General features: G+C 33.0%; 2 protein-coding genes across 2 annotated transcripts in view; one reads left to right on the top strand and one right to left on the bottom strand.

Moving 5' to 3' along the window:
• Positions 1–4,895, bottom strand: part of LOC110998501 (tissue inhibitor of metalloproteinase) — a 49,217-nt gene extending 44,322 nt beyond the window's left edge. The window contains exon 1 of the mRNA XM_022267181.2: positions 4,708–4,895. The gene's annotated coding sequence lies outside the window, so the exon portion shown is untranslated. The remainder of the gene's footprint in view (positions 1–4,707) is intronic.
• Positions 1–24,981, top strand: part of LOC111000405 (synapsin) — a gene marked incomplete at its 5' end in the record, with an annotated part of 79,465 nt that extends 54,484 nt beyond the window's left edge. The window contains 6 exons of the mRNA XM_045630390.1: positions 18,315–18,407; positions 20,514–20,626; positions 21,821–21,917; positions 23,821–23,988; positions 24,250–24,478; positions 24,625–24,981. Of these exons, the coding sequence (XP_045486346.1) occupies positions 18,315–18,407; positions 20,514–20,626; positions 21,821–21,917; positions 23,821–23,988; positions 24,250–24,478; positions 24,625–24,812 (888 nt within the window). The remainder of the gene's footprint in view (positions 1–18,314; positions 18,408–20,513; positions 20,627–21,820; positions 21,918–23,820; positions 23,989–24,249; positions 24,479–24,624) is intronic.
• Positions 24,982–26,165: the final 1,184 nt, after the last annotated feature.

The following is a 26,165-nucleotide window of genomic DNA, read 5'->3' as shown; positions in this document are numbered from 1 at the left end:
ATAGGCCACTAAAATAGTTTTAGCATGAAAAATATCTGTGGAGCGTCTGTGGTTAGTAAAATGTTTCGCGCTTAGAGACGTCAGCGGTGTCATTTGTTTCTTCGTAAAATTATGCCAATTATATAACAATAATAAAATGTTTTTTTTTTAATTATCTTCAATGATGTTTATGTCCAAGTTGCAAAACATAACAATCGACTAACGAACTACGTATTTAAGGGGTGCGGCAAATAATACATTATTATTCGACTAATTTTTCATGCTAAAATTGCTTAGATAAGTACTAAATATTATTTTACAAGTCATTAATCAAAACCATAAATTTTGTTTGCGTGGGATGTCTTTCATAGACAACCTATGCCCTGAGGAATACTAAACATGTTTTCTTTAACGATTTGTTTACTTGTTGTAATTTAATTTGGTCACCGTCCAAGTTTAAATAGGATTGGCAGCATATTCGTTTTCGTACGAAATTCATCAATTAATTTAAATTACTTGTCGCCTTTTTTATTATAACGCTGATTAGTTATACATTAAATTTTAAAAATATACAAAACATAATCCACTGTTTTTTTTAAATCTGTCGAAAAATCGGAAACCAACGATAAAACCATAAATAAAATTCTTCTTAAATATAAAATAATAAATAACGGTTTGACAGTTGACATATTCTTAATCCTTTCGTAGAAACATATCACAAATGTACTGGAATGGAATTTTCGTATATGTAAACACCAGTTTTGGTTGTCATTTGTAATTATCCAGCAAAATTGTTAGTATATTCCAACGCGTTTGTTTGCCTTCTTGCAATGTAATGCGATCTAGCGGCCAGCGTGGGACCGCTACAAAGTCGGTACCTCGATTATTTCTAAGTATAATGTTTCGAATCACATGATTCTAAACATTCCTGAAACAATGTAAACCATCGCTATCTTGATTGAAGCAGTAAATATCTTATCTCACATAATGGCCAGTAAACTGAAAATATGTATCTTATAATTAAGGCGCGGTCCATTAATAAATAATTCATTTTATTCTATCGCGATCGTAAAATGTAGAAAGGGCCTTATACATGATCATAATGTCGTGTGAGATTAAATAATCGTTGAATATACTTTCATTCAGTTACTCACGTTTATAGTCATGAACTCAATCGATATATACCATAGCATAGCTTTGCATTAAGATAACAGGTGCAGGTTTAGTGGTTATATTATTTGAAAACTGTTTTAATAGTTGTATTATAATCAATAATGAAAATAGGTATTAGGTAGGTGGCCTCAATTTCCGCAAGTAAAATAATAAAAATAATACAGGATTCTGTTTAAAAAATTTGGGATGTCTATATCTATGGTCTATAAGTGACAATGTGTAATTGCCAAATGTCACTTGCAAAACGTCACGTACATCGCGCGGCGGGAAATAATTTATATATATATTATTATAATTTATATATATATATATAAATTATTCATAAATAGGAAGTTGTATTTAATCGTGCTATTACTCATAATTCTGTTGTCTTTAAACTAACAGTCAAATTTCAACTATTTTTTTAGGTGCATCATTATTATTTTCACACACCAACTCCTTCGGCGATGTACCTGGTGCCCAGTTGGCACAAATAAAAGCCATAAAAAAATTGTTAATTGTTTTTTTCTACGAGTATGCTTCTATCTATGTAACAATGAAATGTGTATGTAAGTTATATATACGCTTAAATTGACTTAAATACTATACAGGAATATGCAACAATTTCTGTCTCGATTTACGAGCCCGTCGGTATTGAAAATTGCTCATGAACTTGGCCTATGAGCTAAGATTGGGTCAAATAGATACAACGGATGATTGGATGCCCGGCATTATATTCAATGAAGCAATTAATTCTATATTGAAGCCCGTTTAGATTATTTTTATTAAAACCTTTAGATTAAAACACAGAAGTGGAATACCAGTAGATGATTATTGATTGACATTTCACTGAATTTCATGATTATCATTTAAAACAAAAAATCAAGGCAAATTTAAATGTCGGGAGTGGGACAAATAGCCACTCTTATATTTAAAACGAATGTAAAATTATTTTTTATGTTTGTCTATCATTTATAAACGTGATGTCCTATTTTATATCTTTATAGTAGTAGCCCGTTTTATGATTAATGTCGGTTGGGTCCTTTAGGGTCACTGTGAGACTATCTACGGGATTATCCCTAAATTATTAACCCTTTAATTTAAATATTTGAACCGTATTATAACCTCTCTAATGTAAATTGTATTTAATATAACGTTAAAAGATGAATTTTAAGTCCACAGTTATATTTATGGAAAACTTAAAATTTAAATAAAAATTTACCTTTTCCGAGTAAAATTTGATATTATTTATAATCTACAACGGTTTAAAAACTTTTGTAGTAATTTTTGAGTTAAATACAGATTATGCAGCTTAATTTGCCTTTGACTTACAAACATACTCGGAACGTCTTTTAAAATTCCAGAACATGACTTCAGCTTTAAATAATCATGTTTGTCAAACAAAGAATAAATACCATTACCATACAAGGCTTTATGGGTTATTATTGCAAGGAATGTATCAGGATGGCGCCATATACGCGTTTTTAACATTTACTTAAATTGCATCAAGTCGCCTAATTGACTTAACAATGCCTATTTCGGTTCCGTGCACTTGGCATTTTATACTAGGAATGGACTGTGGAACTTTTTAGTTGTTTTATATAAAAAGTCTCGCACCCCTGTATTAATTTCTCTTCGGACATCGAGGCAGAATACCACCCGTTTCACCTTGGCCTCCGTCGTATAACTGAGTTCAAGGCATTTTTAGGCAGCGCACAACCACTATAAAGAACCAACTGCTCACTGAATTATTTGAAAAGAGTGTAACAATTCTTAAAAGGCCGGCAAAGCACTCGAGCCGTCGTATTGAGTGTACCTGGGCGGTGGTATTACTTAACATTAGGTCAGAGATTTTATATAAATTACCATGTTTACGTGTTTATGTAAAGTAATGTCGTCGCAGCTAACATGGTACTGCCTTTAGTCCACCTTTTATAGGATTGGATGTCTAGTCCATGAAGTCGTCATTATAAAAAGTGTAATCATCCAATTCCACAAACGACGTCCTAGGGTATCTGCAATCGGTTAAGAAGAGCTCTCTGAGTAGCAGTGTACGTGGAGTTTAAATGTATTTCTGAAGATTACCAAAATGGCCAAAAAAATGTTCGGTTTGAGAAAATTGTTAGAAAATACATTGGTCCTACCGCATAGTTAGACATTGTTGCAAACAGAATGATCTAGATGTCTCAAGCGGTCAATAGCTCTTGAATCTTGGTCATTATGCAATAAAGGCGTTTGATTAATCAATAGAGAAGAGTGGGTCCTGCCGACTCCTGCGACCCATTCGCGCTAACAATATACTTCCTCCAGTTTTGTTTCTAGTTTATTTGTCCCCTACATTTATGATCTACAACTGTTACCTATTCATAAACCATAGAATTTTTCGTGTTGTTTTAATTTAGCTTAGAGCATTTACTCTGATGCCGGGTTCTTAAAATTTATTAACGCTACTTTACGTATGTGTAAAAATCTATCGTTTAAAACTAAAGGAATTCAACAAAAGTCACAACTAGATTGTATAAGAAACTATTGAAGCATTCTTCTTTATTTACGAGAACACTACGAGTGCATTAATATAGTTTCATTTCATTCAATTGAATCTGGTATAACCGTTGTTTGAATCAAAATTGAGTAGTTCATACAGCTGCATTATATAGATTATTTTAGACTTAGCTGTGTGGATATTTTTATTTGTTACTAGCTGACCTGGCAAGCTTCGTATTGACATGTATATCATTTATAATAAAAAATAGGGTTCGATCGTAGAGGGGTTGTATGTATTTTTTAATGTTTTATCATAAAAATATATAAATGTTTCTAAAAATTAAAAAAGAACAATTTAGGGGTGGACTACCGACATTTATGGAGATGAAAAATTGATGTTGTCCTATTCACACAAAATTTCATAAGAATCGGTCGAGCCGTTTCGGAGGCGTTTAACTACAAACACCGCGACACGAAAATTTTATATGTAAGATTAGGCTGTGTTTACGACTTGAAAATCCCAAGAATAGGGTTCACATGACATGAATATTTTTTATATAACAAACTATACCTAGGAGTAACATTGTTGGAACAGTTAAATAACACATTAAACTATTGTGTCATTGAAGTTTCTAAATGTGACCTATATAGTTTTATGACTACGTTCATTGTTATACACAGGAACGGATTTATTTTTAGAATATATTGTGCAAATTGATTCTATTAAATAAGGCTTAGTGCATAGAAATCTTGGAATTAGGTACTTGTGACTCAATGTTTGCTAAGCAATAGGTTTGCTGATTACCTAATATTATATATTATTATTTTGGATTTATCGCAGTTGAATGCCTGAGCACATCTGTTATTAACTGATATTTTAAAGTGAAAATATTTTTGGAAAAAACTCAACCCTAATTATTTTATTTATAATATATTTTATAAATTCTTAAAAAAAAACTAAATTTCCTTCAAATGTAACCTTGGCTTTGATAAATTAAAAACGTTACATATTTGTATAAAATATTGAAAACTCAAGATTCGAGTAAATGTACGGTCATTATATACTAGGTATTAAAAAAGTAAACACTGCACCTGCGCACGTAGATGTTTGAGTTTCGCTTTCAGTCCTCAGATTTCATCCACTGGAGATACACTGCAACTGTCACTGTTAAAATTTAGTAAAAACAAAAACGTATCAACTCCCGCGCAACACCGGTTTTATAACACAACCGACATGCGTCCTATCTCGCGAGCAACCATTGACTGAACATTTAGTCAGACCGAACCAGTTATTATGCTCCTCGACACGTGGTATCAGGATGAAATGTTTATCGGTGCAGTTTTTTTTTAATAGACGTCTGTATCACTTGCTCTTAGAGATTCTTTGGTCAAAACTCAGAGTCATCGTCCCTATGTATGTCTTTCTCCAGGTTGGTCAAATCCAGCGTTTTGGAACTTTTTACTCTTACAATTCAACTCTTACTCTTAGACTGGATATCGTAGATGATCAGACTTTTGTACCTGACGATATTTGTATCTTGGCTATATTGTAAGAGGTCCAATTCGTAACTACTTTTTGGACTACCAAAGAAGACTAATAAACAAACCCAATCACGTTATGTGAGCTTTTGGAAGATCATATATGAGGAAGACCTTCAAAAGCTGTGATTCAGATTAAGGAGCGGATGACATCAGCTATGCAAACAATCCTCAGGAATGTAGAAAGTGTGCACTCAGCATGTTATCAGTGACGCAAGTTGCATTATCAATTTCAGGAGATTATTTCATTGAACATATTCGCGATAATAAGTCAAAATGTATGTAATATTCGGTTTTTCCCATTTATCTCTTTATATTAAATAAGGTAAATATTTGAATGATTACCTTCCTACTAGTTTTTGTATAGAATATAATATAGAAAATAATAATTATTGACAAATAGGAATTTCTGGTAAATTTAGATGCAGATTTCTAAAACATATGACTGGTTGAATAGTTAATAATAGTTAGCTAAGGTAAGATTTTATAGAATCAAACAAATTTATTTTTAATATAATTATTACTGTGTTCCTATATTTAAATAAAATTCCCGCAATTATTATTAATGGCATAACTGTGTAACATGTTTTGAGCTAAACATTAATGAAGGAATATTATTCGGTTTTCCTCAATAGTAACATATCTAATTTGTGTTTAATTTACATTCATCTATACCTGAAATGGTGACTTTGTGTTTTCCCTCTAATTAATTAATCCTTATTGGGAATTCATGCAACTGAAACATTATTGATATGAAATAATATAAATGATAATAATTTTAATTTCATATGAAAGAAGTTTCTTATTTAAATAGTATACAAGAAAAGAGTAGTCTAGTAGTTAGGCTCGATCGTAATATTGAATTGAGTCTATGTGCAAAGACAATTTATAATATAGAAATGCAAGAAGCGGCCTGCCCCGGATAATTTTTTTAATAAATAAATGTCATATCATTAAAGAAAAAATCTTCATTACCCATGATATAAAAGGATGTATGAGATGATGTAAAAGAGAAAGGGCACTAGCCTTCTCACTTGGATTCCCTGTGCCGTGGGCACCTCCGCTCTTCCATTTGACATATTAGTAGTTTTAGTTACTTGACTTAAAAAAAAATATAAAACACTTACTATATTTCAACAACTGTTGCTCAAGAAGAATACTTTTTGAGCAGATGTTGCTAATGATTGTTAGTAAATCTATAAGGTTTTGAATCGAAACTGAACGTTTTTAAAATGTTTAAGGGTAAAGGGTTTTCGCTAGAGAAAAATGGAAAAAGCTGCGTTTGGGTTTGTAGATTTGGGTTGTAAATGATGAGTTGTGGTCGGTTTTTGTTTAAAAAAAATCGCCATAAGTACTTCGTCTACTCGTTAGAAATTTTGTAAATTTACTAAATCATTCCAGGAGTTTTGGGTTTATTAATTACAAAGTTTGTCCTAGGTCATCGGGGTGCTTTGAATAATAGAGTATTTTAGTTTTACTCTATATTAACCACTCACATACAATAATATAATATAAGCGAAATAATGAAATGTTTATTATAATACTTGCTATGTAACTAATGAATGCAATGTTACTATTTAAGAGGGTGACTAGCTATACTCTTGAGGCGTAGATTTAGGGAATCGCCACACTTCTATAAGTAAGAAAGCCTGAGTTGGCAAATGTATAGCCATGGCTTGTACATCTTTTTGTTCCACAACTGCGCGTTTTTCTAGGCAGTTTTTGCCGCGCACCACCACTCTGTGGAACCAGCTGCCAACTGAAGTATTTCCGAACCAATTCGACTTAGGGTCCTTCAAGAAAAGAGCGTACCAATTCTTAAAAGGCCGGCAACGCACTCGCGAGCCCTCTGGCATTGAGGGTGTCCATGGGCGGTGGTATCACTTAACATCAGGTGAGCCTCCTGCCCGTTTGCCCCCTGTTCTATAAAAAAAAAAACATTATTTCTCTATAATAGTGCGAATAGCGTTATTAATATCTGACACGTCTCGGTTTTGTATCTTTGCTTAATGTTAATATCGTTCCCTACATATAGTATTAGTAAAGGTTGTATTTTTCTCGTAACCTTAACTTAATTATATAACAGTTAATACTATAGTGGCGCAACAGATGAAGAAAAATTGTGTGTGGAGTCTCTCCGTGCGGAAGAAGTGTAACTTCGTAATGTGGAAATGAAAATAGGAAGGGATAGAAATTGATTTTTAGTAAAATTATATTGTTTCTTTAAGACAAACTTTATTAACATTGTTGTAGATATCCTATATCTATAACATTACAATGGCATTATAATAACTAAAGTAAGATACAAATTTAAGCATCCACTTTCGCTCTGTGTATTTCTATTCCCCCTTCGAAGGAGCGTTAAACGTTTAACACAACCTTTTTGGAAGTCTTGTTAAAAGTTTTACTTCAATAATTTCCACGTTGGACACATAAGCTATATACTAATTCGCAATACACTAATTTGTAGTGTATTTTAAACAAACTTCTCATTCTATCAGATTACTAATTACGTAACGTATTACGTGACGTAATTCACGTCCACTACCTAATTAGTTATTTCTAATAGTAGTATTTTTGTACCATCAGTTAGGCGTTATAGAAAACAAATCACCCATATACAATTCAAGTTCTACGCATTTAATCGTTAATAATTAATATTGTGCGAAATTAATATCTTTATGGTTTATATATTCAAATAGCTTGCGTTTTGGTGACGTATTTTGTGAATCAAACCTTCGTGAATACTAACACGTAATGGCGCGTAGAATCTATACAAACAGTATTAATTCATATAAATAGTACTTTGTATGACACAGGTATATAAAATCTACATATTTCCAAAATATAACACATTTTAGGCATTATTAAGATATTAAATTAAAGTTTTTTTATTCACCACTTATATTTTTAATGCTTTATTTCTCATTCCAAAAATGTATTTTATTTGTATGAGAAATTTAATATGTATGTATTTACGAGCGAGATACACGTCGCCTTTAGCCATCCCAATTTTAGTCTACTCATGCATTTTTAATGCCTTTTTGAATTTATTGTACTATGGAAAGACTTATTTAACTTTTTTTAATTAAGAAACAGGTGCTATAAACATATAGTTGTTAAATCGTCATAATTTTGGTTTCTTCGTAGATTTTATTAGTCTTCGTTATAATTGTATGTAAATAATTATTTTATTAATTTATATTGTAGTGTTTGTAAGTTAAAATTTTGCATGCTTACGGGGTACACCCCAATACGGGGTACACCCGTATTTAAATTAGATATGTGAAATGTGGCTTGACTAAACAATTATAAATTAAATGACGTACGGATTGCGAAATACATCTTGAAATGGACCACAATCTGCCTATGCGTGATTTTATTTTGGTTATTATGTGTAATGTAAGACATGTTTAAGTATCTTATTCCTGTCTTATATATTCTAGAATACATACGCTCATCCGTAACTGTTATTATTATTACTAGTATCACTTAAAGAAATAAGAATTAAATCAATTGGTGACTACAATTAAATACGTAAGTTACAGCCGTAAAATAATTTAAAATGCAGGAAAATTCCTAGTCGTAATTGATAGGTAGCTCAGAAATAGGTTTCAATTAGCTCGCCTGTTGCACACTTGTTGTCTTTCTGTTATCAATGTGGGTCGCTCTGATGCAATGTATTGTTCCACATAATTTCCTTATTCATTTCTTCCTATATATTTTAATGCTTAGAAGAAATTTAGAACTTATTGCTACTAGTATGTTTTATACTTATTAATGACTTTATTGCCAACGGCAGGATATTGATGAAAATTTATCGCTGATATGTTTCGAATCTCCTTCGATTATATATAATTAATATTTAATTTTTATTTTCAAACTAATTATTATAATACAGAGATGTAAATCGGGCAATTTAAATTTTGTGTAGCACAGGACATATGAACAGAATGCTCATCTGATGTTAAGTGATACCGGCGCCCATAGACACTCTTAATGTCAGAGTGCTCGCGAGTGTGTTGCTGGCCTTTCAAGAATTGGTACGCACTTTTTTTGCTTGATTCTAAGTAGAATTGGTTCTAATCTTTCAGTTGGCAGCTGGTTCCACATACTAGTAGTATGTGCCTTAAAAAACTGAACTTGTAATTGGTATTTTTATTATAAATTTCATAATTTTCATCATATTATCCAACAGAATTTTGTCTAGTCTACGTAATTTGTAAACCCCCTCCCCCTCCTTCCTCTTGTCAGCAAAAGTAAGCAAAGCTCTGGGCCCTCTGCCCGTCTGCCTCCTGTAACATAAAAAAAAACAATTGTTGATTAACCATAGATTTATCAAATAATCCTAACGTCATAAAATTAACCACTACATTAATTATTAGCAAAAGATTACCGAAGCCATTTCTTCGTTATCAGTTACGAGGTTTCCGATAATGTTGATATAACTGCTGTTTTATGATACATACATCCTGAAACAATGACCGATATAATCGGTACTTCGTCTAAATACACATCCATTTTCAAACAAGACCTCACCTGTATTCAAAACATTATAGTTATAATCACTAGTTTACAATTCGGGTACTTCAAGTATTTTTTAAAATAGAATCTCACTATTGCCCTTAAGGGCCCCTACAGCTCACCCCGGCCTGACGCAAAGCTCGGTTTGAAGCGTAGCTTGGCCTGACGGGTCCTTCAAGATAACCGCGTGCCAATTCTTATCAGCAGCAGTATAACTAGCCAGTTTTACCCAGATACATAAAGAAATTTTTTTTTACTTAATTGTATCGTGACTGATATGACATGTTTGGATATTACAATATACCTTAATTTAAGATTAACAAGTCATTTAAGTCTAGTTACTAATAAGAATAATTAACAACAATGTTTCCTGACTTAGTCATCATATTGAGTTCTGTTTGTATACTTTTTTATTAAACAGGGGGCAAACGGGCAGGACGCTATATGTGATGTTAAGGGATACCGCCGCCCATGCACACTCTCAATGTAACAGAGCTCGCTAGTGAGTTGCCAGCCTTTTCATAATTCGTACGATATTTTCTTGAAGGGACTTAATCTTCTTCGACTTAAGGTCAAATTGGTTTGAATATACTTCATTAGACAGCTGGTTACACATATTGGTGACATATAATTTAATTTACATTTCTTTTTAAACATAACTCAAACCATTATAATAAATAAGAACTTATTATTAATTTAAATCAAGCTGTATTTAAAAAGCCGATAGCCTGTTTTTTCGTTATTTTTGTAAACACGACTTCTTAGATCAAGTATGGATGAACGCAAAGGTGTTAATTTGTAGATGAACATCTTACCTTCAGTACGGTCAATAGCTTGGAGTTCATATCCATATAAACAAAAATGCAAGTTAAATATACCAATTTGTCCACAGTGATCTCATCGGTACCGTAAGCAAGATTAAGTGCACAGGTGTTATGCCGTCCGGAATAACGTTCCAAATCATACTATTTAAATGATGTCTAAAACTATAACATAGGCGCCGACAAAGCTTTAAAGCTATATCTATTTATAAAATCATTACATTATAAATAAATACAGGTATAAATTATAAGTATCTAATGGGTGGTTTTATCGCCAGCATGCGGTCTCCAGGCAACCCTAGTACGGAGACGAACTGCTATGAAAAAGCTAATCTTAAGGTTCATGAAATAAAAAAATCTTTATAAAATAAAAAAAAACGAATCGACATTGAGCAGGATAGGATATTATACCCTTGGTACTTTCAATTTAGGCTCAGATCTTTGTATCTGTTCCGTCGTATTTTTTTTCTTAAGAAACCGTGATTTGAACCGACAACATCATGGTTGACGGTATCACGTACAAGCCTCTAGGCCAACTAAATTAGCTTTGACTGTCACTATCACTAGAATAAAAATATACTATATATACAGAAAACGTCCCGTTTACTTGGGATTTGTTAGCACCATCTCTAATCCAACATATGTCGATACGTCATGTTTACTTCCACTTGTCTAATCAAAACACAAATTTCTTCTTGCGTCTTTTGTTTTACATACCACGCCAATGTTCTGATACACTTTTACAACGCAATTGCTATAATTACCTTTTATCCGTTCGAAAAGCATGTTATGCACTAGGATTAGTAAGATATACGGCATGAAGTTCTCTTTTTCATAGATCTCTCAATATTAAATAGTTAATTTCTTCAGGAGAGTAGGTAGGTAGGTAGATGGGCTCAATTTCCGCAACTAGATTAGAATTTGGTCCGTTTTGCGTAAAGCCCTGGCTAATTAAGCCAGCACAGCTCCTTCCAGAAGCACAGAAGTCTCCTGGGCACTTCACAGGCTTCACGGAGCGTTTTTCAGAGTATTACGAAAGCGGGTTCCGCAAACCATCTTAGAATACTGACCGCAACAAAATTTCCTTACTAAAGATCGAAAAGGCAGCAGTCGTTATTGCTCATTGATATGCTTGATGGAGCGATGACGATTTATTGTGCATTTATTCTATACTTAACACGCGTGGCGGAAAGATAACATCAAAGGCGGTCATTATATTGATAAATGACAATTGTCTTGTCCTTTGAGGACAATATATGTTCCATCGAGACTTGTGCAATATTATTTCTCGCTTAGGAAGCGTCCGTAACGGTAGACAGCTTTCATAGACCCAGCAGAGAGCCAGCCAGGTCAATATAATAAAAGACAGATTGTATGCACTTTGTACATTACATGTATTACACTTGAACCAGGCGTGTGTTGGCATGTAATATGCAAGAAGCCGGGCTAGAATAAAGCCAACTGGTAATTGTGAACGTGGTCTTATAGTCATTAAGACGCATTGTCAGCTATTGTATCGATTTGAATTGAATGCATAGGCGCCGCAAAGTTATCAAACAGATCCATCGGCAGATAAGAATTCTAGTTATAGGGCAAATTATAACCGCTGTCATTGCAAAGCCTTGGTGGTGACAGACGGTTAAATAGCAATATCTTATAAAGAGGTTTTTATATCTAAACTGTTGTGAAGCCTTGTTGGCCTAGTGGCTCCAGTGGGTGACTCTCATCCTTGAGGTCGTAGGTACGATCCCCGACTGTGCACCAATAGACTATCTTTCTATGTAGGCATTTGACACTCGCTCGAACGACGGAGGAAAACTTCGTGAGGCTAGCTTAAGACCCATAAGTCGACGGCGTGTGACAAGCACGATCAGATACTTGCCTATTAAATTGATAAATGAGAATGAAACAGATACAGAAAGGAAACATATCAGACATGGAAAAATCCTTACGTGTGCCAATTCAATACACAGTTTCAAGATTTTCATAGTAATTAAAAAACTAAAAGATACAAAAGTACATATATAATATTACAGATACAGGCATTATTACCTAAATATTGAACCATAGACTCTATGAGTCAGTTAATGCTTGTTAAATTCTGTTTTTATATTGTTTACCTAGATGGGCTAGGACTCAATAGTTTCGAAGTCCCAGAAATACTAAAGAAGCGTAACGCCCATGAAGGAACTTAAACTGATAAACATGACTTCATTTCGCAAAAATGTCTTTTACTCATCATTTTATTCAGAAATGCTTGCTTTTGATCGTTTTTGGTTAAAAATGTTAGTCATATAATATTTCAAGTACATTGACATATTGTCTCAAACCTCATAGTAACATAATTTTCATAAATCTCTTATAATCGAATATTCGAGATGTTTATTTTTGATATTTACTCTATATATCAAACACGTAATTTGGTCGCTCAAGGAAGTTGACTTGGAACTTATATATTGACAAATCAAATAAAAATGTATCATATAGATTATAGATACAATTATGATGTTAATATTTAAAAAAAATCTGCTAATTATATTAATATAATTAGCAGAATTTTGTCTGTCTCCTGAATTGTTTCTTGTGTATATCAACCTAAAAAACAGTGTTTTAGGCCGAACAAGCCATCTCTTAAGGCGTCCAAGCATCGCTGATAAGTAAATTTCTGTACCCGATTGCTTTCTTTAACCAATCTTCTTTCCGCAAAGGTCATTTGAGAGGGTTGACCATTTGGTTCTCACCAGAAATGGAAAATTATAAATTTATTATTCAATTGATACCCTGATCACTGGGATCACTGTTGCAAACAAGAGGCAGTAGGCGCATTCAGGACAATTGTTATTGATCAAACAAAGACGGATCATCCCTCGAGTCAGTAATTGGATTCCTTAGTATGATGTTAGCCAATCAGAAACAATCGAAAATCCATTTGTCTATTGTTTTACGTTCTGAGTTGCTTTATTGACTGAGTTGCCTGGATGAACTGCTTTTCGCATTAAGAACAGAAAACCAACGCTACAACTTTGTAAGGTCTGTGCCTTAGATTTCTCTATCTACTGTTTTATTGAAGTTTCTCTTCACCGTACAAGCAAGTGTTAAATGCACATATAAATACAGTGCATTGGTTCAGATCCCTGCGCTTGAACCTCAGCGATCTCAGGGATCAGAATCGCACGCTGAACCCACTAGGCTCAATCTATTCAGCAGGTAGACTGCCATTAACTTGTCTTCCTTTATCTGTAATTTGGTATTGTTTGTGAAGGGAAATAAAGTGTTAATAATTTCCTCCCCTGGTCACGCTACGGAACAACTTGTAGAAATATCAACATAAGAACAAGTAGGTTGTTTATAAATATCCTTAACGAATGGTAGGATGTTATTATTGGACACCGCACCATACATAGTAATATGATTTTGTTTGAATGATGCGTCATTTGGGAAGTATAACTTACGAATGACGCCCACATTGCCTTTACAAATTCATCACAACAAATTACTAAGAACTAAATGCTTAATTGTTATATGTCTTTTAAAATATATTAAACAACTCTATAGTATTCTAACAATTTATATTATTATATTATATATGTATGATATAATATAATAATACATATAAGCCTTTATTTAAAGATACAATTTTACTTAAGCTAGAATAAACATTTTTAGTATTGAAAAATTAAATTAAATATAATTGAATTTTTCAACCTTGTCTTTATGCCTTTTGTTGGCAAAAGCCTCCTCCAATTGCCACCATAAATTTCGCAAATTCAAATTCAAAATCATTTATTTCTGACCTGGGCACTTCGGGTCCATGTGCCTGCCACGGCTTTCATCAACCCACCAACCCACCATGCTCTACCCCTTTTCCTCTTCGTGTGACCTGTGTACCAATTCATTAATGACTTGCTCAATTTTCATTAATTCTATACGTATTAATGTACAATTGTTAGCTAAGAGTTTAAAGTACACTATTGCATTCGAACATTGGCTATGCACTAAAGAATTTTATTTTCTTTGTGATTTAGAAGTCCTGTCATCACATCCCCAACATACGATACGAATCACAAAGTATAAGTATATACTTATCCAAAATGTTTAGTAATATTCATATTTATCAGAAAATCAAATTTGTTTTAATATAGCTGGTGACGATATGACATAGGATTGAAACTTTTGGCACGTTTTTTTTTTTTTAATATTCTGCTGCTCAAATTGTCACGTGGTTTCTAAAAACGGGACAATTTTCATGGGACTCGTAATTGGAAAAAGGACGGTCCCGTTCAAAATGGGATGACTGCTCACGATATACATGCCAGTTTCTTCGCGATGTTTGCGTTCAGAAGCAAGAAATTGCGCACATTAGAAGAAAATTCCATTTGTGCATTGTCATGATTTAAACGAATCAGGGGTGAGGGTCGCACGCTGTAACCACTTCACCAGCACTGCTAACGATATATGCTTAAAATTTAGTGCAGCAGCAAAAAGGCAGCTCGTATATGAACCAATTTCGAACACAAGCAAGCCCGATTTATAGATCCAGTAATACTTAAGGAGTCATAAAAGTGTCCATAAATTTGAAAATTTATAGCTTTCGTGTTTATGAAAAAATGATTTACTTGAAGGAATTGTTTAAAATGATGGGTTTACCTGCAACATGTGAGATGTATATGATCTAAACACGCATTTTATAAAAATAAATTTAGTTTAGTAATCGCCATTACATAGGCGCCCACGAGTACACGTAATGTATTTGCAATAGTTATTTTCAAACGTATAAAATTTTTAACGTAATACGTAATACTAAAGTTCGTATTTTTTTACTTTCCCATAGAATTAACATACATAAGCGGTATGTCTGTTCATCGAAGTCTTCCTAATTGTTTAAGTTCTCCGATTATTTTGAATTGTTTACCAAAATGTTGCGATAATAAAATCGTAGAACGTTCTGTATTTAGCTTTACCCAAAAGAATAAGACATACCTGGCAAGCTACTAGTAAGTACCATCAACATATACACCAATTTCAATATTGCAATTTCGTACAACGTAATTCCAAGTTTACGAAACCAGCGTCGAGGATTTTCAGACAACTATAGAAATGTAACTACCGAATTGGATTTCTAGAGTAATACATCAGATGCGTCTATTTCAGGCATTTTCTTTCAAAATATTTTGCACTGTTAAACCTATAAATTTCCAAGGTTTTGAAATTTATACGTTTCCGATATTTCTCTAGTTTGATCGTCAAGTGGGTTATATTAAGAATGATATTGCATATTGAATTTGTGCCAATTTCTGAACTATGACAAATGCGCACATTTTCGAGAAACTATTGTTTGAGAACTGGCAGTAAATGTAAAATTAGATTCATTTAATATTTCTTTTTTTTTACGTTCATAAGTGTACATTATGTTACCTATATGAATAAATGAATTTTGACTTTGACTTTGAAAACGGGACGTAGGGTCACGTTATCTGTGCCTACTGTTTCGAAAAAAAGGCGTTATTAATAATAATACTATTTTAGCCGTTGGAAACCTACAACCTACGAATACAATTCGTGTAGTAAATACACCAAATGTATGGAAAATCTATGTGAAGCCGATAGAAACGGTTATACGAATACTTAAAGAAATTATATTGTTCGTGCTAAGTCTACTGGTCTGTGATAAAACAAAAGACGAAATAATGAGGTTTTGTTTGATTGTTACGTGTCAACTTACATCTCTCCAATTGCAGACACTTAAGCGATTCGCTTGACCCGACCCAAACAATTTAACAGTATATGTCAAAACGAAAAACCAATAAAACTGGCGTAGAAATGCTCCATGCCATAGTATATCTTACCGTTATCGTATGCAACAAAATCTTAAACATTTATATAATATAATTATTATATTGTTAAAGTAAGCGTTACGCCCAAACATATCCAAATCAGAAAATTAAATCTTTTTGTGGAGATTCCTTCAGACATCTCTGATCTCGAAATTGAATGACTTTAAGAGATGACATCCAAATATTATTAGTGGAGTTGTTTGGCAAGAGCAGTTATGCTACACCTAAACATCTAAATATTGAATCATAAAATGATGATGAATTTTCGTATAGATAACGAATAAAGGAGCAGGAGGCGGTATCATAACATTTTAAGCGTCTGTTTCACAATGTCCGGATAAGTTCCAAATAAGCTATTTATTACTTATTGGATAAACAGTATTTTTGCGTTTCACGACTGTCAGATAGTGCTATACGTCATGAAACGTGAAGTATCTTATTCGGAACTTTTATCTTTCTAATAATTTATGTGTTGCATAGCTATTTGATACTTTATCCATACATTGCGAAACAGGCCCTTAGTTTATTTATTTTAAAGCCTAGTAGGCATATGATCATTTAGATATAAATTCTTGTTAAGAACTCCTGTTTGGCTGTCCTTCGTCAAAGCATGACAGGCAGTGTCAGGCAGTGTGCCTTCATCTATATATATAATATAATTGTCTATGTTAAATTAACACTTGCTCTTATAAATGAAACGAGACTCTAAGTCCGACTACTAGTAATAACGCGCTAATATTAAATAAGTATACTTTTATTTAATAAGTAACTTTTAACTATACAATAAGTATAGTTAAAAGTTACGGCTTATATAAACACAATGTGAATAAATATTTATTATGCGCATAAACAAAATACTGAATCGTTTTGATTAATGGTTGATCCTATGATAATGCTAATGGTGTAATCACAGTGCCGGCATTATTATAAGTTCTACAGTTATTACTCATATTTATATTTTGCCATTGATGGTTTTCCAGTCCATTTAATAATTATAATGTCAAGCGCGTTTAAATGACAGACATGATTTATTTAATTTGAGCAGTAATCGCTTCATATAATGTCTTAAAACACGGATTTAAGTCTTATTCGTGATTTTTTAAACTGAACTGACTTTTGTTGATATTATGTCAGATGACCCATTGGAGAGTACGCCTATCCAGAAGACGTCTGTTAAGTCGTCGCTTATATGAACCCATATTATACTGTCTAGAGAAGATGTAATAGACCTGTGTACAAGCTGCCTTAAAAAATAATAAAAGTGAAAAAAAAATAGTAGGATGAACCCCATTGGACAAGTAGGAGAATATTATAAAAATGAAAGGGAAAATAATTTACGGGCTATCTAAGGTCGGTTCGGAGATGGGGGTAAGGTTTTAAGGAAAAAAAACGTGTTTTCTCTATTTCTCTATAATACTCTCCTCCTTTTCCTATAGTTTTCATCCTACTATTATTTATTTTGGTTTAAAAAATTATCAACCCTGCTCTATAAGTAGGCAAAGAGTTTCACTCCAGCTGTTTTTATAATAATATATAATATATAAACATTAACGACTTGCCTAAGACCGAAAAAGTCGACATAAATAAAGATAAATAAAAAAAAATATAATAAATATAAGATAATAAAGATAAATGATATTGAAACAATATAATATGCAGAAATCTGTTTGTCATTTGCAAAAAGCAAATGCAGAAAGCTTAGACGGATAAAGTTTGTAGTGCCACTGTTTAAAATAAGAATAAGTTATTATAATTTCGGAAAATTCTCAAAGTATATATTATATATTTGTATATCCTACTTATATACAAATATATAATATATACTTTACTACTTACTATTATACGAGTTCATCTCATTTGTTAAATTGATGTAATAGTAATTTTATGTCTTAATTAAGTCATTATGTTTTGTGACTTTGGTTACGTATTTTTCATGTAAGCATTGCAATTATTTAATTTTTATTTGTCAACATTGTTACAGGTAACGGCACCAAAATTCCCAGTTGTGATCAAAATCGGGCACGCGCACAGCGGCGTCGCCAAAGTGAAAGTGGACACTTTGGCCGACTTCCAGGTAAGCCCTAGTTCATGTAAAGAGAAACAATAAAGAAAGCTTCAGTAGCTTTTAATTGCTAAAATCCATACTGATATTACTAACGTATTACTCGTTCTATTATATAAAAAAGTCGGTTGTCTGTAAAGTGGGTATAGTGTATACTGACGATAATTAAACGTCATAAGAAAATACTGATGGAATGTAAAATTTTAATTTTATTTTATTGATAGATATTTTCATATGTATATAGAGAAGGAGGTAAATGGAAATCACAATTGAATTGATCAAGTTATATTTATTTGTACGTATAAATAAAAATGTGTCAATTTTTTAAACTCCTATAATGTTTTCGAAGTCGGTTTAAAATTTAATTAGCGATTGTGTATCAGGCTCAGGAGACCTACGTTAAAAGAAAAATCTCTATAAAAACAGAAGCAGACATATATGCCTCACTAGGGAGATACAAAAATATTCGTTAAATCACCCTCAAAGGTTTTTACCTCAATTAATAAGTTCTGGAAAATTGTTTACGCTGTGAGACCAAAATTCATTTAACCAAGCTTTACAAACTTTTTATAACCACATCGCTTTTTATAGAATTTTCACACTCTCTCTTATATAAGCTTATAATCTGGGCTTAACTTTTATACCCTTGAAGCGCCACAAAGTAAAACTTTTGACGTATAACTTTGTGGTTTATTTCAGCACTGTATAGTATTAATATAATTATAAACAGTTTATACGATTTATAGTCTATTATAGCGACTTAATAATTAACATAATTATAGCCTAGGTCTGGTTAGATTTATACAATTTAAAATATTATGGTTATTTACAATAGTTGAGAGCTAATTAAATAGTGATTTTATATAGTAAGGACGTTATAAAAATCTGCTATGTGGTGTGTGTGTGTGTGTGTGTGTTTAATAAGGGTAACGTTCGCGAATTCCTACGCTGAATTTGAACTACACGGTATTGTTTGATTATACCAGCATCGTGGTAGTTTAGTAAGGAGAATTCGAACGCGCGTCAAGCGTTCTAAGATTGACTAAGAAATAAGAGCTTAGACTGAATGGAAGCTAAGACTAGCTAAGAGCTAAGACTGAATAAGAGCTAAGGCTGCCTAAGATCTAAGACTAATTAAGAGTTAATACTTAGCTCTTAAGATAAGACTGAATCCCGTACGAAAATATGCATTGTTGGGGCATATGAGGGTTCCTTGTTCGTGGTATGTGTCCTTTCTCAACCCTATCGGTAAGATTCAACTTTAGTTCTGACTCTCTCCAGTCAAAAAAGGAATTTGATTTGATACGGAAATCTTCCTTAACACGCATGGACTCTGAAACCACTGGTGGGAAACTATGAAATATGCCAAAATCCATTATTACAATATAACTATTTAAAATATCTCATATTTTATAGGTTAGTAACTACTAAATTGTGTACACTGTAATTACTAAATTGTCGATTGATATCGCAGTATAACACGATATTTTAACTACACACAAGCTATGTTACAGTTATAAGCACTTAGCAATCAAAAATCACGAAGCCAAGCATCACGAAGGTTTAATGGTACTACATAAACTTACATTAATAAATGAGGAAGTTATCCACCATATTAAATATAATTATTCAATTAATTATAATTCAAACGCCAAAAAAAGAAATATACATTAAATGCTTCTAATTTTTACATTTACTGCCAGTTCTCAAATCAAGGGCGTAGAACAGAAGAGAAGAACTGGCAATAAACTCTCAGCTGCAACCACGTTCCATATGACATCTTAAGTAACAAAGAATACCAAATAAAATAAATTAAAAACAAAGATTGGTCCTCTATCAGCAGGAGGCATGGTGAAACACGCACTTACATACTCGTGAGAACAACACGCAAATACGTGGTATAAACAACTAATATCACCGCATACACGAATTCAAGTACGACCAGTCACCACAAGTAGCCGTTCACGAGTATGATATTATAAAATGCCTAAACGAGAATACTAAAGCCAAAGGCAATCAAATAAAAAACATACATAGATGTCAAACAACGTTTTTTAACAAGAAATAACAAATTCACGTATTCCTCGACAAATCTTAACGATTCGTTTTTGTTTTAAGGATATCGCTGGCGTCGTAGCAATGTTGGGTACATACTGCACCGTTGAGCCATACATCGACGCTAAATATGATATCCACATACAGAAGATCGGTACCAACTATAAAGCCTTTATGTAAGTATTAAATATTGATATCTCTGTTCATGTGGACAACCACGGTAGAATGATAGAAAATGACAAACTCATTCGATTAAGTGAGCTACTGTGAGTGCACGTTTGTCTTTAGTACTAAACAGTCGTAAGTGGATGAAGAATAGCACACAAGAACAGTCTTATTTATACTAATAAACTCGGTAAGTTAGGGTTGCATTTAATTACTTATTATAATACCTATAATGTTAAATTATGCCTTTGTGCAGAGTGTAAATAAATAAAAATTAACGATACAACTAAATCCAAGATGTCGCAGACTAAAATTTAACATCAAGTCATCCCTCCGCGTTATACTCTTGTATAGCTTGTCTACAATACATTTGCAAAGAAACACTTTTTAGATTCCCTATTAATAGGAAGAATAATTAGTTAGTAGTACACTCAAGGTATTAATAATTTTACTATATTCATAAAGCGCCTGACAGATATTTCACATTTAATATGTCATAAGACTTATACTAACAAAAGGCTTTCAGTATCAATTTATAGGAGCTGTTCCGATGCTGCTATTAAACCTCATATTTCTAATGTGATTTATACCGAAGTACTGGATCAAAGAGATCAGATAGACAAATTCTTGTATTTATGAAATAATGCAGAAATATTCACACTAAAGTGTATAAAATTCAGTTAATTTTTTTGTACCTATGATTTTTTTCTGCTTTAAGTACTAACAATTTCTGGTAATTTTATTATGTGCTTATCTTATCTTATATATGTTTTTATTGTATTTTTTTAATATTTTAATTATTTTTTGTAAAACTTATGTTTACCATTCCTGTCATACATTTTAGATGTAAGATTTTTTAAAATATTCAGTAGTCTATTCAATAAAAATAATAAAAATATTCAGTGTATGATGTCGTTAACTCAAGAAATAAATAAATAGTCCCAGTGATTCATTCGAAATCCAATACAAGGTTATATAAAGGTCGTGTGTTTTTAATAGGAATAGTCTAGATATGTTCCTTCGCAGGCGTGATATCGCAAAACGAAATTCTGAGACATCACGCTTGTCACGACACCATTCTATGTTCGCTGGTACTTGAAATATCTTAATTTTCTTCAAACTATGACGCAATATACCTTTAGACGCAAATGTGAACATAACATTTACTATAAACAGTATGATTAATATTTATTACTTTGTTTTAGGCGCAAGTCTATATCTGGCAACTGGAAAACTAATCAGGGATCAGCAATGCTGGAAGCTATCGGCATGAATGATAGATACAAGATGTGGATTGATGAGGTAAGCGAACGAGTCCTAATATTGAAACTGATATTAAATACGACTAGTATTTTGTAACAGCCGTTATAGCTTTATTCTAAAACATAAAACTTTGTTGCAATTACAGTGAAAGGTTGTATATGAAGCTTATTATTTTTAACATTTATTTCCTAGAAGAAATAATTACCTAAGATACGAATTGGAATAAGACTTCAATTAGGGTTAGTTAAACTATTTAATTGAAAGCTTTTAATTCGTTGGAAATACTGCGGTATCTTCTCTTAACCTACATCAGTTGTTAGTTACTCAAGTAACAAATTTGTAGCTAACAACATTTGTTTATTATTAATTTACCATAAACACTGAGTGAAAAGCCTGATTATTTAATTCAAAATCAAATACCAGGTTTATTCCACAACGCACGGGAAAATAAGCGAATTACATAGTCTGTACCACAAAGAACGATTTGGTACCCGTCCAGACTTATATACATATATCGATATAAATAGACAGATATATAAATAGATAGATATATAATATATATACCAAGTATATAGTCGGTAAATCATTTCATTAATATTAGTTTGGGTACAATATGCGTATACCTTACCTCAGATTATAACACGAATTGCCAGCAAATATTTATAATGTACATAGCAACTCAAGCAAAATATAGGAGCAATCGTTCAAATATTACCGGCCCAGTTAAAATATAAGGGATTTTTGAAGTTATACTTCTTTTGGCGCGTTAGAGAAAATTGATAAGACTACATTGTTAAGATGCGCTCGCACATCGTCACAGAAAACCGACACTCTGAAACTATAGTCAATTTTTTCTACCGACGTCAAATAAGTGGAAGGATTTTTTGTCTAGATAATATCTTATTACAAAGAAGTATAACTTCTAACACGTAAAATGCATAAGTACCTACACATATGTTTTTTATATTTTATTCTTGTATTTAAACACACCCACGTTAATCAATTATAAAAATCTTAATACAAAAGACGAAATACAAAACATACAATGTCATACCAACCGTGATCATTATTTTAACTTCAACCTCGATTGGTGAAATAAAATATCGTAGTATCTGTTCCCTTGTTTCTCGGAGGGTCACGTTTGGGATCTCAAAGCTCAAATAGAATAAACAATTCACAATAAATTGATATCCCTTATTTATACAATTTCTTGGGTTTCCTTTCAATTTACTTTCCGTTTTCCCGTCACCACAGCTTAATTAATAGCATGGGCTTTGACATAGAGGACTTGAATTCGTGGAGGAGTGATTCGTTTCGATTATGGGCTGATTCGCCGAAAATTGAATTATTAAACGACCGCAGAAATGGAAATCCACATTAAAGACATGTCTTAACAAGTTTAGGTCTTTTTGTTAACTTTCTAGAATATTAATGATAATCTGCGCTTTTTCGGTTAATGTATTTTTTAGTTTGCGCAATTAATGAGGACAAATACGACGGTGGAAAGTTTCAGGGACTATATCGAAGACTCATCGACTACCATTTTGTCAGGCATAATGTTGATATTTATATTTTAAATATTTTTGCACTAAGAAACAGTAAATGCGGACATAAATAATGTATTTGGCAATAGTGTATCCCTGGAACTTGATGAAAACAAAATGATAACAGAATTAATTTATGGTGGCGAACTTAAAAACTTGACGACTGAAAAGAGTGGCGGAAAGTTTCTTGCCAGTTCTTCTTGCCTGCTCTACGCCCTTGACTTGCGAACTGGTAGTAAATGTAAATTTACAATTAATTTAATTTTTTTGACGTTCATGAGTGTACTTGTTTACCAAGATGAATAAAGATATCTTGTTGTTGTTGATAGATACATTAGTACAGGGATGTACCGCTATAAGAATAATAAATGCTATAATGAAATCGTTACATTTTGTAGGTGAGCGAAATCTTCGGTGGTCTTGAAGTATGTGCCCTAGAATTAGTTGTTGGAAAGGATGGCCGCGAACACATCATCGAGCTAAACGATTCAGCTACCTCATTCATGGGTGACTCGCAGGAAGAAGACCGGCGCCATCTTGCCGAACTCGTCTTCCAACGGATGCAGGTAAATTTTTGTTCTTCTCTCGTAATTTGCGAAAACAAAAGATACATTTTACGCAATGATACAAACAGTTCTTATATACTGATATATATAAGAACTGTTAGTATGTTATATATATAATTATATCGATCACTCGTTAGGTAAAATTAAAACAACACGTTATGCACATCATGCATTTCAGGACCCGAGTTTGATGATTAAAGTATTCAAAGTTTTTCATATTGGAAAATGGAGGTATTTATCAAAAATTGTTCTTATTTTCAGAACGTCTGCCGTCCGGGTATCACCAAAACGACATCCCGAAGCTCCGTCTCCAACAGCGGGGCAGCCTCGCCAGAAGAACGTACCCCAGCTCACGTCCCGGGAGGTCCCCCTAGTGTCCCACCTCCCGCGCCTCTTGCTACAGCCACTAGCATCGACCGACCCTTACCTCCAATACCAGCGGAGCCATCACAGCCACCACCGCCACCGCTAACTCGTCGGGATTCTCAAAGTATTTAAACGTTACCATTAAAGCAACATTTTCAATTTATTATGAATTTAAATCTGTTAATATTGTAAAACGCTTTTCGATCTTGTTAAGCCTAACAAATGAATCAATAGAGATGGTAATTACTATTAATTTACGGCACTTTACAGTATCCCAATCATCAACTGTCTCCTCATCATCTGGCGTACCAGCTACCACTGCCAGTGCTACTACAACAACCTCTGGCGGAAGCCGCTTTTCCCGTCAAGGGTCTCTGAGCGCAGCCCTTACTGAGGACGCGGAAGACACCATGAAGAATCTCCGAAAGACCTTCGCCGGGATCTTCGGGGATATGTAGACGGTTTAAATGATTATTTTGTTTTCGTATAATAGATTGGAGTCGTATTTCAGTTAAGCAAAATAGAATGCGGTCACAAGATAGTAGATTAACCAACAAATACTAATACGTTTTGTGACAGAAATTATGTAACGATTAATTTATGGTATAAAAAATGCTTCTCGTCTCACAAACAAAAAACAAACGTTTCTAATATTATTGTACTTAAAATCAATTACAGCATGTGTTTTGCATTAATACGATTAAATTGTCGAAACGCAATATTCTTGTTTAGAATATTTTAATCAAACCAAAACATAATAGATAATTTAAAAGTAGCAAAAGTCCATAACGGATTTCTTGTTTGCCTCTTCCTGAACATTTAGTTTAAGTGTTGATAGTAATAGATTTTTTACAGTAAGTTAAATGATGTGAATTTTACAAAACATATAAGCTATATTGTGATTGAAGCTCATACTTTTCAGAAAGAGAGTTGTAGTTGGATGAATCTCTCTGAAATAATCTCAAAGAACATGATATTTCTACAAATATAGCTTATCTTTCAGATTTATTTATTTCGTGGGCGACGGAAATGCTATCTATAGAGTATTGTTAGTATCTATAATAAGCTATTTAAGACAATATTGTTGAACGCAGTGTATTCCACATTTTATAGTATTATTTAATCCTAGTAGTATTAGATCTAAGGAGTTATATATCGTCTACTACATTGCTTTCTTCGTCTTAGCTTTCTGTCTTCATTTGTTTATTTGTTATCCTTGCTTCATCTTAGTATAAATTTGTTAGCAAAAAAGACTGCTCTGACATTATCAATTTTATCATATCAGGTGACGTTTCACATTGTTATTATTGTGCGGGCTTCGACTATGAATCTATCTTAATATTCAGTAGCAAATATAGTAGTAACTTTATTAGTGATTTTTTAAGAGTGAGTGCGAAGCGAACAGAACACATAACAGAGGCTTTTCTATGTACCATAGCGGAGAGTATTTATATGGTATTTACATAAAGTACCGACTAGAATTAATCTCCTATTACCCCTAGAGACGAGGGCATCCACAGTGAGTCCATCGCTTTCAGTCTTGAGCCTCGTATTTCACTTCGTTCCAAGTCTGTCCGGCTCATCTCTGTAACTTTACGACGCCAGGTTTGCTTGGGACGGCCACGCTTTCGCTTTCCTTGCAGCTTCCTTCTTGCAAATACAACTGGAATCTCTCCAGAGTGTTACCTATCAAGTTCCACTTGCGTCGCTTGATCTGCTGGCCAATCGGGGTTTCTCGGCAGCGCTCCCAAAGTTGATCGTGAGAGATCGAGGAGTATCGATAATAATTGAAGCCACAAGTGTGAACTGGA

Source organism: Pieris rapae, chromosome 12 (assembly GCF_905147795.1).
Source record: "Pieris rapae chromosome 12, ilPieRapa1.1, whole genome shotgun sequence".
Lineage (NCBI taxonomy): Eukaryota > Metazoa > Arthropoda > Insecta > Lepidoptera > Pieridae > Pieris > Pieris rapae.
This window is presented reverse-complemented; position numbering and strand designations above follow the sequence as displayed.